General features: G+C 39.4%; 1 protein-coding gene across 3 annotated transcripts in view; it reads left to right on the top strand.

Annotated features, from left to right (window-relative positions):
• trappc9 (trafficking protein particle complex subunit 9) overlaps positions 1–15,655 on the top strand; it is a 243,960-nt gene that overhangs the window by 62,931 nt on the left and 165,374 nt on the right. For all 3 annotated transcript variants that reach the window (XM_074614135.1, XM_074614133.1, XM_074614136.1), the window contains one exon: positions 10,579–10,731. In XM_074614135.1, the coding sequence (XP_074470236.1) occupies positions 10,579–10,731 (153 nt within the window). The remainder of the gene's footprint in view (positions 1–10,578; positions 10,732–15,655) is intronic.

The following is a 15,655-nucleotide window of genomic DNA, read 5'->3' as shown; positions in this document are numbered from 1 at the left end:
TTTAATAGAAACACAAGCAAGCACAATGCAATTTAAATGGACTAATTGAATGTTAAAAAATAATAGAGTAAATGCTCATTAAAATGCTCAAACTCAGTGGATAAAATGTTAATACATTACACAATGGTTGGTTAATTATGTTAAAATTCAACAACCAAAAAAGTGCATACATTATTAAAGTGGCAACTGACAACTTTTCAGCTTTCACTTCTGTTTCCAAGTGGTATTATCGTTGGCGTCGCTATCGCAAAGGCAACCAGATCGCTTTAGGGGCCGGGTCGTTCACGTTGCTTCTAAAACGCGTAGAAGATGCCAGCTGTGTCGCTTTCATCCTTTTATTCAAGGTGCCTGGGAGGTTGCGCTCCTGTCGCACCTGCCGTTGCTAAGCAACCAAAACTGGAAAATGGATTTCCATCACCGCAAATCCCTCACAGTAGCTTTACACTCGATTTCTCTGTCAGTTTGGCTGAACTTTCGACCAGATGTTGTCCGTGGGACTGTACTAAAATGTATACTTTTCCATATTTATGGAAGAGAGAAAAGATATTTGCCGGCTATGATTGGTTGTTCCTCGTCACATGACATGCGATGCACGTTGCTGCGTATCAAAAGTTGAATTATTTTTGTTTCTGGGCGCAGTCATCACGTCATGAAAAATGTGAACGGCCCCTTCATTTTCTTCAGAGCCTAGCAATTACCAACAGTTAGGAACATGGTTACCGCTAGCGGCCTGGCAACTGTCCAAAGCAAGAAACAACCGTAAGAATCTCAATTTGGACTAGAAACCCCGATCTCAGTACAATGATAAAGGCAGAGTAAGACACCTGGTAGTATTAATAAGTAAGCAGGTTTTGTTACTTTCTGATGTAGCTAAGTAGAAAAGAATTTTTTTTATAACTCTCCCTCTTCACCTTCTTTGCGTCCTCCATCAACGGGGCTCTTTTGCCGGCTAGAGTTTCCATAGGTAACTTAAACAATAATCCGGTTGTTCCACTGTCCACCATTTCCACTACCTGGGGATAGCTACTGTAAGCTATTTTGTTGAGTTGCCTCTTAACGAGATGCTCTCTGTAAGCAGTGATGCAAGTGTATATGTCCAGGGCTTTTATTGTGAAAGGTAATAACGGAAGGATTGTAGCTGTAATGCGCTGCCGTTGACAATGTGGGAGCGATAAAGAGTTTGCTGTTTTGGTTCAGACTTTGGAGCCTTCGTGTTATTATTTTATTACTTACATAAGTAGCGCTGTCTTCTTCCTTTGTGCTGTAAATCAAGCCTTCATTTTCCTGGGTGATCGCGACCCAGAGGCAGACAGAATTGCATAGTGAAAGCAAGACTTATAGGGAACCCATCTAAATGCCGATGGGGTCATTATTCTGTAGCCATAAATTGTGCAATGAACATTTACTTCATAATGATAAGATAAAGCAAAAACCGTGACTATTGCCACTTTAAAACCCAATAATAAATGAACAATTATGTCCCTTTCATTTTCCCCTATGCCTTTTTCACTAACGGTTCCTTAAAGCTGCAGAGCTGGTCGGAGGCCAAAGGTCAAAGGTCAACAATCTCTTAAAAACTTGGAAAAATTATAATTTTCAGTTGTAGCAGATAAAACGGGCCGATAGAGAAACCCCCAACAAAGCTCTTCTTCTGCCACTCTCCCGTTCAAATGTTTTATGAATGAATCATCATCGTCTTCATCTTTGTTTTCTGCTTTATCTTCTTTTCAGTCCGTCAGTCCGTTTGTTTTTTTCTACCTCGTTGCGTCATTCTCAGGGTTCCTATCCAGGGCGGCAAAAGTAACCAAGTATCACTTGTTCTTTGAAGCCTCAGTGAAAATTCAATTCTTTATATGCTTTGTTCTTGCCCCTTTAGCTCATACAGTGACTATATTAAGTCCCCACTGTTAGAGACAAAGAAGAAGTTGGAAGAAAGATGGTCAGCTGCTTTGTTAAATTTCAGTTCTTTACCTGTTCTGGCTTCTTCAAAGCTCGCCCCCCTACTCCTAATCTAAAGAATAGTCAGTTTTGCATTCAAAGGTAACACAAATCTTAACCCAATTCCCAGAAAATCTGCAAAAGAAAATGTGAAATAAGTTGCATTTCCATCCACTACTGTATGAAAATTAGGATTTGGGCACAATGAGATAAACAGTCGGTGGCGCTAATTCTCCAGTTGGTACATTAGACCCGACGAGATGACGTGGCACTCCAGTCAAACCTCAAACAGCGGAAAACCATGTAGAAAACATGATGGAAATATATTATTTCTGTTTGTTTATGTTAACGTTCGGCCTCCTCATCTCTTCACACAAATGTGTTGTTTTCGTCTGCCTCTCATATTCGTAATTGTTGGTATTTAAATGACAGGATTCATGTACGTCATGACTTATTCGCCAAACCTGTTTCCTTTGTTCCATTATCTTCTGTACGTATTTCTGAGCAAATATCAATGAATGATTGAAATTCTGTTGTCTTTTACTAACAGGGTACACATACCAAAGCTGTGCTTATTGATACCTCCTAGGTTGGATACCTAAAAAACAAAATATGGCAAACTTTTTCAAACTATTTCTAAACATTACAAGCCTTAGATAACAGCTGAAATCAGATAAATGCCAGCTTTCAGTACTTCACAGTCTTCAACACTCGCTGCGACAGACACCTTACAAGTTCTGGAAATGATACCCAACTCTAATTACTTAACAACTTGGACAGCCTTATCCTATAACTTTATCAGTACACGTACAAAGTGAAAGAAAGGGAACTGACTGTTGCGTATAAATCAATCACTAAGTGATTAGAAGACTCTGATGCAGGAGACATAGAATACAGTGATCCCATTAAAAATGATCACATTAACAGTTAAGTATATTGGTTATATGTATGTATTAACACTTCAACATAACTTTTTTCCCTCGTCTCTCTCTGCTGTTGTCCTTGAAGGAACTTAGCAGCAGCGTCTGGGAGCTACGATAACGTTATCATCAGTATTCTAGCTATCTCTACCTTTGCAGTCGGTATTGTTTTTGGATATTTTGGATCTCTGATACACATACAAACCAGTCTTAAAAGTAGTCAAAAACAATTGTTATTAATGTATATTTAGCTGCATCATTATCAGGTGAAAATATGAAGAGGATATGAAGTACGAACGTCTCACTCTGAATTGTTTTGTAACGTCGGATGTAGAGCACAATCTGTTCTTTTCATCTAATTGTGCCACGGTGACCACAGTCAAGATTCCCCACTTTTCCTTAGGTGAGTGCTTGCAGTCGGCTTCATTACAGTACAAAGAAAGTAATTATGTATAACACATCAGAGCCGGGAGACCTTTGAAGGCCATTTTAATGTCAGATCAGCCTCCGTCTGGAGTGTGTCACAGGAGTCATGTTTTAAATTTAATCTGAGTTTCACTTTGTTCCCGAAAGGCTGTCTCTGATGCTGTTTGATGTTTAAGTGGTTGTATTGAGTGATAACATATCCAGGATGCGCTGTTTTCTGAGTTTGTCACACCACAGAAAAATAGGTTATTTACCACCCAGCCGAATTTGAATGATTAAAAATATTGGCAAGTACATATAAAGTTAGGTTTCAAAATCGTGAAAAGATAAGCAGCATTCTCTGCTTTGAAACGCTGGGGGGGCGTGTCCGCTGAAGGCACTGAAACCACACCCAATCACGGGTGAGGGTTGAATACATATGTACATTATATACGACACTTCTTGTTGACCGTCTCACTGCTGTGCGCTATTTTTGCAGAATATTAATGTGCATGCTCTACGGGCTCTGGTGTAGCCCTATGCTAACTTGAATTAATTCAATCGTGGGGCTCTTCAAGACTTTCCAAATGTTATCGGATCAAATTGATCAAATTCTGATAGTGAAACGCGTCATTTCACAGAGGTTGTGAAGCTGTAAACACAATATATATACCGTTCTTGCAGCCACAACAGTAGCAACGAAGTAGGCTACGGCAGACTCTATGACGTAAGACCACGTCTTCTCCTTTTTCAATAATAAAAATCTGATAATATTAATTTAACAAACAAGTTGACATAAGTTTTGACTGCAAAAAGGAATGACTTAATGTGATTTCAGTTGGTAATTTAGTAGGTTACATTAAAGGCTGGTAAACAGCCCACTATTTACCACCCCAAGTGCAAGACAACAGTGCTGAGGGTGTGTTTGTTTGGGAAGATTTTGAATTGGAAGGTAGAGGAGAAGGAAAAGCTCTTTTTTTTTTTATCTTGCAAGGGTTCTTATTAAATTGTATACGTTTTGTTTTTGGAGTCAGGTGCGATATAGAGCTGTTCTGTTAAGATTAATTTATTTAATGTTTATAAAGAGTTTGTTATTTTACCTTGTAGTCAGCATAGAAGCTGTGTTTATGGCAGAGTGCCTTCTGTTTTATGCTAACCACATTGACCCCTTGGAAAGCTGCTGGTAGAAGAGCTTCCTTTGAAATAATCCATATTTGCAGAGTGTTGTTCCCAGTTTGTTCTAGCTCCTAATAATTTGCACATATTAGAGCGTACTTCTTTCTGCACTGCAGACATACTGCAGCTTGTGCGTTTTCTTGCCTCTGTTAGGCAGTGCTGTGATCTCAGCTTTCATCATAGGTCTTTAAGTGTCCCCCTCTTACTTGATGGGGTCTTTTGTAAATGTTTTCAAGTGTCTGAAAATGACAGTTCAGCCAAAGCTCACATATTGCCTCAGAGGAAGAACAGCGTGGTGTGCTGCATTATACAACCCGACCCGCTAATTGCATTGCAGTGCAATTGATCATCCGGTTCTTTTTCTATATGTTAATTCATCTTTTTTTGTTGCCATAACTTCTGAAACCGCTGCGGTCTCAATGAAAGTGCTTTAAAAACGCCTAGTCCCTGAAGAGATTGCCACATTTTAATGAATGTGTATTTTTAATCTGGTCAATCTAATTTTCACTGGTGTTTTGCCACCTCATTCCATTAATGATGAGTAATCATGCACTTATAATGGTGCTATTAAAAGGAGGTTTCTCGATGGATACAGCTCTCTGAATGTAGGCAGCTAGACCCGAGATAACTCCAATTATCCTTTTTACTATCATTTGGATGCCTTTCTTGAAATATTACGAGTGGTTAAGAGTTCCACTGAGGCCTTTAACCACTGTTAATAATAATGTCACTCACTGTGAAACTAGGTGCACATGCTTGATTTTAACTCTCATATTTAGCCATAAATAGACATAGCCATTCCCCTAAATCATGTGTTTGCATATCAATACTTTTGCCTGCTCTGGCAAAGAAGGACCTCAATTTTACCAATTTATTTCAATTTCTTCCACAGTGCCAGAGCAGCTGTCTTTACGTGCATTACGCACGGCTGTAGCTGTACATAGTGCCTGTCTCATTAATTCACCACATGCACCGGTAAACCACAGGTTGCACAAAACACCCGTAAGTCTTCTTAACGTTTCCGTAAAATGTTAATTTATGTATTTCATTTCTTTTCCCAATCTTGGTCTAATATGTTTTATAAGCTGTTTAAACCGTTGCAAAAAGACTTTAGTAACCAAACTGAGGAAAAAAAACGTAAGGTACTTCTGACCCGATCTTAACCACCATGGCCGAGTTAATGGCGATGAATGAAGAAAATTAACGCTGGACTGAAATGTTAAGCATCGCCACTTTAACTAAGAAAACCTTTTAAGGGATTCTGTGCAACACCTTAAAGTAAGTCCCTTAGCTAACGATAGATTAAGCCTTAAGTGTCAGATTTAGAGCTGCAGTGGGTAGAATTAGAACAAATATGATTTAAAAATACGTTTTTTTTATAAAACGGTCACTATATCCTGAAAGTGCATGAGACAGGTAATCTGAAAAAAATTATATGTCCAGCTGCCGTCTCTGAGCAGCTGTCAATCACTCGTGAACTCTGATCAAATGGTCAAACTAGGCAGCGCTGATCAAATATGAATCAATATTCTGTTACTGTAATGCCTATTTCTCGCATAAAATGTTTTCAGAGTCATCTTGTAGTGCACTGTTTAGCTGTAAAATGAGAAAGTTTTTGACCCGGCAGCCATGTTGAGATCAGTTGAGGAAATACCGAGCACCGCCCACCAGCCGGAGCACACTTTCTCATTTTACAGCTGAACAGTACACTAAAAGATGTTTCTGGAAACATTTGAGGCGAGAAATAGGCATTACAGTAACAGAATATTGATTCATATTTGATCAGCGCTGCCTAATTTGATCGGAGTTCGAGAGTGATTGACAGCTGCCTCCGCTGAATGAACAACCAATAGGAACGCTCTCTCTCTGAAATGACCTTTGATTGGCCAAAGACTCCAGTAACTTTTTTAAAGCCTGAAAACAGAGCCATGAGGAGGTGCAGAAGTCTAGTTTTCTCTCAGAACAATTACAATATGCTGAAAGGTTATTATGGGATTTTTGCCCAATGATGCCAAAAACATTCTGCCTACTGCAGCTTTAAGTGTCAGACTTAAGCAGAAAACTTGAGGTGTTTTGTGCAACCGGCCCCAGATATCTATGTTGATCTTTTCAAGTCAAGTCAAGCTATAGCCTCGTGGGCATGAGCTCCCGAATCCAACAATAGTGATCTTTGAGCATGCAAATTCACTCTGCATATTCTGTTACCAACACCAGTTTACAAGTGGGAAATGTCATGTTTTATTGTGAATATGTATCATGTATATGTCTAAGTAAGTCTCATGTGCCTCACAGACCGGTCCGCTAGCATTGGCTGTAGTCTTTTTTTCAGATTTATTTTCTTGCAAACTTTATGCATAATGCATTTTCAGGTTTTTTCTCCACACGATAACATTCATACTCTGGGTTCCTCAGTCATATATGTATACTGTTAGTTGCGGTGCTATATGCTTTGTCTGGATGCCTGATCACTAACCAGGAGGTCACGGATGCGGTAGTGACAGAGGCTGTAGTGTCACACTGCAGCACCATGGTGACAGGACTTCCCATCCCTGGGCATCATATTACCTCGTCCCCCACCTGCCTGTGCCTCTGAGTTATAACCTGGTAGTGGCTTTAGACAGGCCACAGTTGAGAGGGGCCTCTCTGAAGCCCTCTGCATTTTCTGTGGGAACCGAATGAATAAAAGATGAAGAATCACAATAGGAAGACATCTGCGGCAAAACAAACATTACTCTTTCTGGCACAGCACTGCCTCAGCTATCATGACATTTGAGATAGGAGATCAGTTTCTCCAAAACAAATATTTATTCATAAAAAAATAAACTTTATAGATAACAAAAACAAACTCCTAATACAATAATCTATTGTATTGTATTTAAATAAGCTGAGTTGCCTCTGAATTGCAGAAAATAAGCTGCCATCAGACCTTTTGTTCACCACCGCTCCTGTATTGCTCCTCTGTGGATAATATAAACATCAACTCAGCTCAATTGTCCTCTAAAACACTTATGCACACTGATATCAAATGTCTGGATAAGGACAAAATACTTTCCACTGTGCAGCCCATAAAAAAAAGAAAAGAAGGGATTAATATTGCTTCACTGATTTTGTTACCATAAGCAGAGCTGGCTGTCGGCTGTCTGTGCGGTCCTTCTTTCTTATTTGACTACATCAGTTTCTTTGTGGTTCCTTGTATTAGTTTTGCTCGACATGGAGAATGACATTTGTCTTTTTTTGTGCCAGTGAACTCTCTTCCTTTTTCTATCTATATGGCTACACTGTACATTTCATAAGTACCAAGTAAACCGAAATGCTTCAATACGGCTGACTTGAGTTAAAGGAATGCTTCACCCACAAAATGACCATTTGTATATCAATTACTTTGTTTTTCTCACATGCCTCCGCACTGAGCGGAGTATCCGAAAAAGGGAGTAAATCCTTCATGAATTGAAGTAAATGTGGGCCAGGTTTAACGACAGCAAAACTACATCAAAACATCCGTTTACAAACTCTCACAAAACTTGTGCAGTATAATCCAGGTCTCGTTTATCCAGTCGTATGCTAAGTGCTTCCCAAACATGCATTTTAGCCAACACCAGACTATTGGTCAGCAGCTTAAGTACTGCATTCTTAAATGGTATTTAAATGAGGATTTGCTATTGGATTGATGTATGTAAAGGGGCTAGCTATTCCAATTACTGATGGCACGATGAATGAATGATTTTGGGCAAGGTAACATGATTTGGCTGCTGTTCTAGTGAAATGACTGTGAAAGTTACTACATTTGATCATTTGACTATGTGAAAACTTGGGTTTAATGGAATAAATGCTGTTGTTGAGGAACGTGACTTGAGGCAAGCCTTTTCTGTACTGGTAACAATACAATGCATGCTGTCTGTCTTTGTTCTTATGGGGCAATGTGACACTAGTCTAGCAGCTGTTTTCTGGGCAATTTGTAGCTTCCTCAGTACACTTTTTGATGCAGAATAATAGATTTGATTTTTAAGATGTTTAGTACCAACTTATTTAGTTTTATCCAATCAAAGTCCTAGTTTAACTCAGAAGACTGAACTTTCTCTAGTTCTCTGCTAGGATTTGCTCCATAATACAGTGTGGCATCGTCGACATACATTTGTATACTTACTTTATGCAAAACAGATGGCAAGTAATTTGTACAGATGGAATACAGGAGTTGTCCAAGACAGCGACCCTACCAGGGCTCCAGACTGCCACCATTTCTTTCACGTGATCACATTCATGCAAGTGTATAATGGTCATTATCTGTGATGCCCCCCCCCTTACGCACAGCACATGATGCACATGTATGCAGCGATGCACAGCGCGTGATGCACTTGCACAGCGCGTGATATGACTTGGCAACGGCAGATATTTCTAGTCCGCTCAGCTCATAGAATCCTTTGGCTCAGCTTTGAGCTAGAAAGCTAACGTTACGATAGCAAGATGATTATGATTGTTCCAAGGCGTAACCAGGGAAACGGAGTAATGGCTTGTGAAAAACTTAAGATTTTGATTGAAAAATATAAATAAATAGTCTTAATTTAATTTCTTTGGCAAGTGACTATGTCTTTTATCCGGGACTATTGCTCTAGATCAGCCACCAGATTCTCCATGTGTTCTCAATGTATGACAGTGTAGGGTTCAGATTTTTCTCTTAGGTGTTGAGTCAACGCTGATTTTATGCTTATCCATTGTGATTTTTGACACTGTACTGATTGCTTCAATTGGACACACCCAGAGCCCTTCATTCCCTTATTAGTTTTTGACCTAATGAGAAATTGGATATTTAGTGGCTCCTAAATCTTTAATGTGATTATTTAGTTGTAGAATTGATTCACAGTTACACAATACCTCCTGCAATTTCCCTGATTGGTCCTGACCGACGGCTGTTATACATACATACTGTACCTTACAGCTCTACTGCAATGCCCCTATACTTCATTTCCTACCAGGTAGATTATTGAGGGAGAAAGAAAAGCAGGTGAGTCACAGCCAGAGTGGATGAAAACCTATAGTCAAAGTGAGGTTGTTTCATATCTGCCCTGAAGAAGCACCGGTGTCATCTCCATATTGTATTTTCAAGAGTAGGAATGTCTCTGATTAATATTTTAAATAATGCATGAAAGATTTCTCAACAGTCATTGTGGCTGCCATTTCTTGTGACTCATAGTTTAGTAGTGTGATGAAAATAATGTCGTGTACAATCCTGGCTGTCTACCTGTTGAATTACAAGGCCTGGCGTTGCATATTCAAGTGAATTTTTTTTCTTCTTCCCAATCCTATTTCTTTTAAATCATTTCCCCATTGCCTCACTTTCTCTTTTTCTCTCTCTTTTAAATCACTGCAAGGAGCTCTGACTTTATGAATATTTAAAGTGGAGCGTTATTCACCAAATCTTTATTTAATGCTGCCTACATTCACAGCCTCTTTAGAGGATTTTAAAGGCTTTGGTTATGAATCAAGCGGGGACTTGTAAACTGTTGTTCTTACTGTGAGCTTGCATCGCACCTTCTGTTAAAATCAGCCTGCTTGCTGTTCCTGCAATCCCTAAGAGCGGGAATGGCTCACCTGCACAGACTGAACACATGCTTTATTCAGGTAATGTATCATTCATTTGACGCTCCTGGCTGAAGTGGATGCAGCTGAGTCATTCGTCTCAGGTAGAAGGGGTCGGAGGCATACATTTGCGAGTCAGGTTTGGTGACGAGCAGCCAAAGGACTCGTAGCCAATCAGCAGCTTTGTCGCTCTGGAAAGCTTATTGCCAAAGAAACATCATAGTAACGCCGGCTTCCTTAGTGATGTGCAACCAGGTACAATAAGATGCCAGTCTTATATTTTTATTCCCATCTCATTTTGCACAAATTCAAAGTGATTTTTTTCTGCTAAATGCTCAAGTGTGCAAATTGCCTTTGGGTGGCTACAAGCACAGCGGTGTCATTTTGTCTTCCTTGTCCAAAAAACATTTGCATCCAAAAATGTTAATGCGAGCTTGGCAAAGTCTTGCCATCTTTTTTTTATCCCAGCAGGTATCATCACACGCAGTAATGTCTAATTTTCACAATCTGTTTTATTTAATTTGCTTGTTTTTAATTTGCCTTTATCTCCCTTTTGTGTGTGCAGAGAAAGTGTTTGGGGACTTTCTGAGCTGGGAGCTAGAGGAGGCTTTGTCTCACCTGCCTCTAAAGTCTGGCCAGGCCATGACACTGACCGTCAGCATCAAAGTCAAGCTGGACTTCTCTGGTCAGGAGAACCTGCTGCAGGACCTCAATGATGGTGAGTGGACACAGGTGGAGTGAGAGAGAGGAGAAACGTACGCCAGTGTTGGAGAGGTGTTGACCATGGTAAAAATACAAGTGTAAAGGAAAATAGTTGCACTCTGTGTACGACGATTTTCCTCTACACTAGTGGACACACATGGATATTTATAAGTGTAAACCTGCTAAGTAATGCAAGAGCTTATTAAATGTAGAAGTGTGAAAAGCTCAGTTTGCTTTAAGGGTGTAACACATTTTTAGCTACGCTAATGGAGTGGTTTCAGTTTTCTCTTTTGAACTACAGTAGGGCGGCTGTGGCTCAAAGGGTAGAGCAGGTCGTCCACCAATCAGAAGGCCGGTGGTCGCTGCTCCAGGTCACATGTCGATGTGTCCTTGAGCGAGACACTTAACCCCAAATTGCTCACCTCACATCGGGGTGTGAATGAGATTTAGATTAGATCCTGATGGGCAAAGTTGGCACCATAGCAGCCTCTGCCATCAGTGTATGAATGTGTGGGTGAATGGGTGAATGCTGACATGTAGTATAACACTAAACGCTTTGAGTGGTCGGAAGACTAGAAAAGCGCTATATAAATGCAAGTCCATTCCATACTCCATATTCCATGGATACATTGCCATGATATTTGGTTAGCATCCCCTGACTTTTTATCCAGCTCCATCATCAGGTCAACATTTGTCCAAATATCTGCATAACTAACAACATTCCCATCAGCCTCAGCTGTACTTTGTGTTTTGTGCTAATTAGCAAATATCATCATGCTAACATGCTGAACTAAGATGCTGAACTAGACATTATACCTGCTAAACGTCAGCACGTTAGCTTTGTCTTTGTGACAATGTTAGCATGCTGATAGTATTTAGCTCAAAGCACAGCTGTAGAGAAGTACAGCCTCAAGCATTGTTTATATTCGTGCAAGGCACCATAGCGTGGGCCTCCACAGATGGCGTGCGCACTATGAACACGCACAAAGGCGTTAATGCTCAATGCGTTGTTCTTTGCAGTATTCTCTGAAACGCCATAATCCAAACTCCTCAATGCCGAGGAGGAAGTGTAATTAATTGTAAACTCTTATCTCATATTCATGGACATACTTTATCATCCTTAATACGATCCCCGTAAAGAAAGGAGTGAAGTATTAACTGTAAAAATTAAGGTTGAAAGGTTTGGTGTCCTGTAAACAATTTGATTCGACTGGCAAAATAGATCAAATAGAAATGAATTGGCCGTCTTTTTATTTCATTATTTTACTTCTTAATTAAAGTTTTTTGCTTTTATCTTATTGTGGCTGTCGTGTCTAAAAAGCCCCGCGCGCACTGCACAGCAGGTGCCTAGTTACAAAAATTCAGAGGTGCACAACCGAGTGCTGCGACAACTTGTGGAGGCTTCGCATTTAACGCACAATACGTGATGTCATTTTTGGCTCATGTACCCTCGCCCTGGGAACACTACGACAAGCATAATCCCCGCTTTCACAGAGTTTCTAGCTTGGCTGCAGACTAATAGTCTTGTTAACTGATGATGTAATAATTAGTCAGTATTAATATAAATGTATTCATTCAAAAGTTTCTCCTTTTTATCAAGTCATTAATGAACTATTTCTTTTATTACTTTATGTTGAATCATATTTGAACCCATCTTAAGTGAAGTTTGCACATCTGTCTCATCTTCACAAATTATTAAATTATCAATTGCTAGAAAGCCAAATGGAAATATTGTGAAATACCTTACCCATAAATATACCCTCATTTATATGCAAATGTTATATCTATGATATAACACTTCAATATGACAAAACAATAGAAACCCCTCCCAGTGTGATGCAATAGAATTCAACAGCACCACAAACTATAGTCTTCAAAATTACCATAAAAGTGAATCAACACTGAACATTATAACATTTTATGGAGGATTATTTGCAGAGCTGTTTTATTAGACTGCATTGATCTAGTTAGGTTTATCTATTGAACTGGCATTTGAGTGCATCTTCCCTACGTAGGCAAATCCTTGATCTGCCTTGAAGTGGATTGTAGTAGAATTGTTATACCATCTTTTAACTGTGCGGCTGAAGCTATATGCTATAGGCTATAGGGATTCTGGCTGCCTTATTTAAGATTCAGCAGTAATATGAGAAAGGTCTCAAGGTCTCTCCACCTCCATTTCTCTCCTAGCTTCTGGCTTCCTCACTTCAATTGTCGGATTTCCTCTCTTCTAATTCTAATTCCTGTTTAAAAAAAAAATAGTCTGACCTTCTCCCCTTACCTCGAAGCCCATTCATTGTGTTCCTTCTCCGGTCTTTTTCATAGTTCATGCTCGGCCTTAATTTCTATCCCTTCTCGCTCCCAACCTCTCTACCTCCTTCTTCAAACTGCCGAACCTCTTGAAGACTCTACAGGCTGATAAATATTGATGAGCGATCAATATGGATCAGCTCCTGCGCCACAGAGGCTTTACTTTATGTGTGTGTGTGTGTGTGTGGATTCAGACGACCGAGAAAGTAAATACATACAACGCTGCATGTTTTATCTCAGCCCCAGCGCCGCTCTCCTCATGAGGTCATTAAAGCGATACTGTTTCAATGTTTTAATTAGCTGAGCAATAATTGGGGCCCTGAATTAAGGAGATAAGGCATGGCTCCGTATAAACAGCAGCTCTGAATTCAGTTATTATGGGTGGCATTATGGGATGCAGGTTTCGCTAAGCACATTTGATGCTATCTACCACTCTTAATGCATTAATGAAATCACATTATTAATGTTGTGTTAATATACTGATGAACTTATTTGCATAAAGACAGTCGTTTCGCTTTGTCTTCAGTCTGCTCATGTGTGCTGGGAGATTACCAAGTTCTGCCGTTTTTTGCTAATTAAACGTCTTGATTAAGCACAAGTGATGCAACTGTTCAGTTGTGTTGCTTAGCCACCACACATGGTCACATGTATATTGTACCACATATTACCATCAATGAATCATTATCTTGTTAGAGGCAACAACACAATAGGCTTTACCCGAGTATCCCACCTAGAGAGACATTTTTAAACTAAGTACTGTACAACCAGGTACAGTAACAGTCATTTTGTGATGCATGGAAAAGTTGACTTTCTACCAGTTTAAAAGAACAGTTTGATATTTTCAGAAATACGCTTATGAGCCATCTGTCCGAGAGATGGATAAGAATATCGATACAACTCTCATGTCTGCGGAGTTGAGCCAGGGTTAGCTCGGCATAAAGACTGTAAGACGGGGGAAACAGCTACCCAGGCACTGTCAAATTTAATAAAATATATGACTTACAGCTCTTCTAAAGTTGACAAAACCTGCTATTAAACGGGCCTCGGGGCTAGATTATTAAAGACTATAGTATTGATAAGCCCTTATGTTACCGGTTACTGGTACGTTTTGGTGGAAGTTATCATCACACTGGAATCTCCTCGGGGGTGAGCCCCTCCAACTACGCTCGTTGTCAGAAGTGCAATAAAACCTCTGTGAGTAAAAAGGCCGATACTTTATCATTACACCTGTTCAACAAGCATTAACATGTAAACATGTAGGGAAGCTATTTCAATCTGCTGTCCGTCTCTCATCCACTGCTGCTAAGTTTTTCACAAGCACAGTGTGCTAGCTCAAACAAACTACAGGAAAACAAAAGCTTTATGTATGTAGTCTAACTGTTTAGCTTAGTTTGCCACGCATCTTAGAATTTCTTGTAAAAATTCTTGTAAACTGATCAGATGAGACAAAGCAGCCCCTCCTCCCTCTACCAGCGCTACCTGCAGGCAGTGATTCACATCAGCAGAGGGAGGAGGACGGAGGAAAGGAGGAAGGACTGATACTGACTGACGTCTGTGTTCTTCATTCTTTATAAAAATCACTCTGGAATTTTATTTATTTTATTGACATTTGTTTCCAATGAGATATTATCGAGTTTATACAGTGATTTTGCTGTTGTAACATTACCGTTGCTGCTCTAGAAACAACATTTAGCCTAGTTATATTTATAATATACATACATTTTAATCCTGTTCTGAATTTTTCTTTTTTTTATTTATAATATATATTTTTTAAATTATTTGATAATGAAAAATAACCGACAAGAGTATCTATAAAGAACTGAACCAATAAGGAGTATCGATAAGAGTAGTAGTATCGATAAAATCCTAACGATACCCATCCCTAACAACTGGTGGTGGTTTTACAGGAAATTCTGTGCTGGAACTACAGTATTTCTCAGAAACCGGCAACCAAGTGTAGTGAAGACTAGCTGTGTTTTCCCCCTGCTTCCTGTCTTTGTACTAAATTAGGCTAATCACTTCGTGGCTCTAGCTTCATATTTGGAGTGCAGATGCAAGAGTGGTATCAGTCTTTTCCTCTAATTCTCAGCAAGACAACAATTAAGCATATTTCCCCAACTATTCTTTACCTAATTTCATGATATACAGAACATTTTGAAACCTGGTACTTGGTATTATAGAACATTTTGAGACCTCTACAGTCAGTATAGGTACAAACAAGTAATTCATCTGAAACAGGCTATGTTATACTGAAAATGAATTTAACTGTAATAAGATTTTGAATTGGTCATTAGAAACATTGTTCCATTTTAGTGGTAAATTATTGTATAAAAAGTGTTCGTACTGACTGTACTTCCAGTGCAGTGAAATCAGGGGTGGGAGTATTGATTGTGTCTGTTTTTAAGTCCACAAACAATGTTTTCAATGTTCATGAAGCTTAGTGGGCTGATGTACCTTACTGCTCTCTGGCAATGTTTTTAAAATGCCACTAATTAGTTGGCAGGCACTGATGTTAAATGCATGAAAACAACTATAGAATAATGATGCATGTCATTGTTCAGTTTTGCCATTTTCTACACTGCACTGAATCGCCTAAGAAACGGATTCACCGAAGCCTTTTTACATCGCACACT

Source organism: Sebastes fasciatus, chromosome 17, assembly GCF_043250625.1.
Source record: "Sebastes fasciatus isolate fSebFas1 chromosome 17, fSebFas1.pri, whole genome shotgun sequence".
NCBI classification, from domain to species: Eukaryota; Metazoa; Chordata; class Actinopteri; order Perciformes; family Sebastidae; genus Sebastes; species Sebastes fasciatus.
The sequence above is the reverse complement of the archived record's forward strand: the minus strand, read 5'-3'. Positions and strand labels throughout refer to the sequence as shown.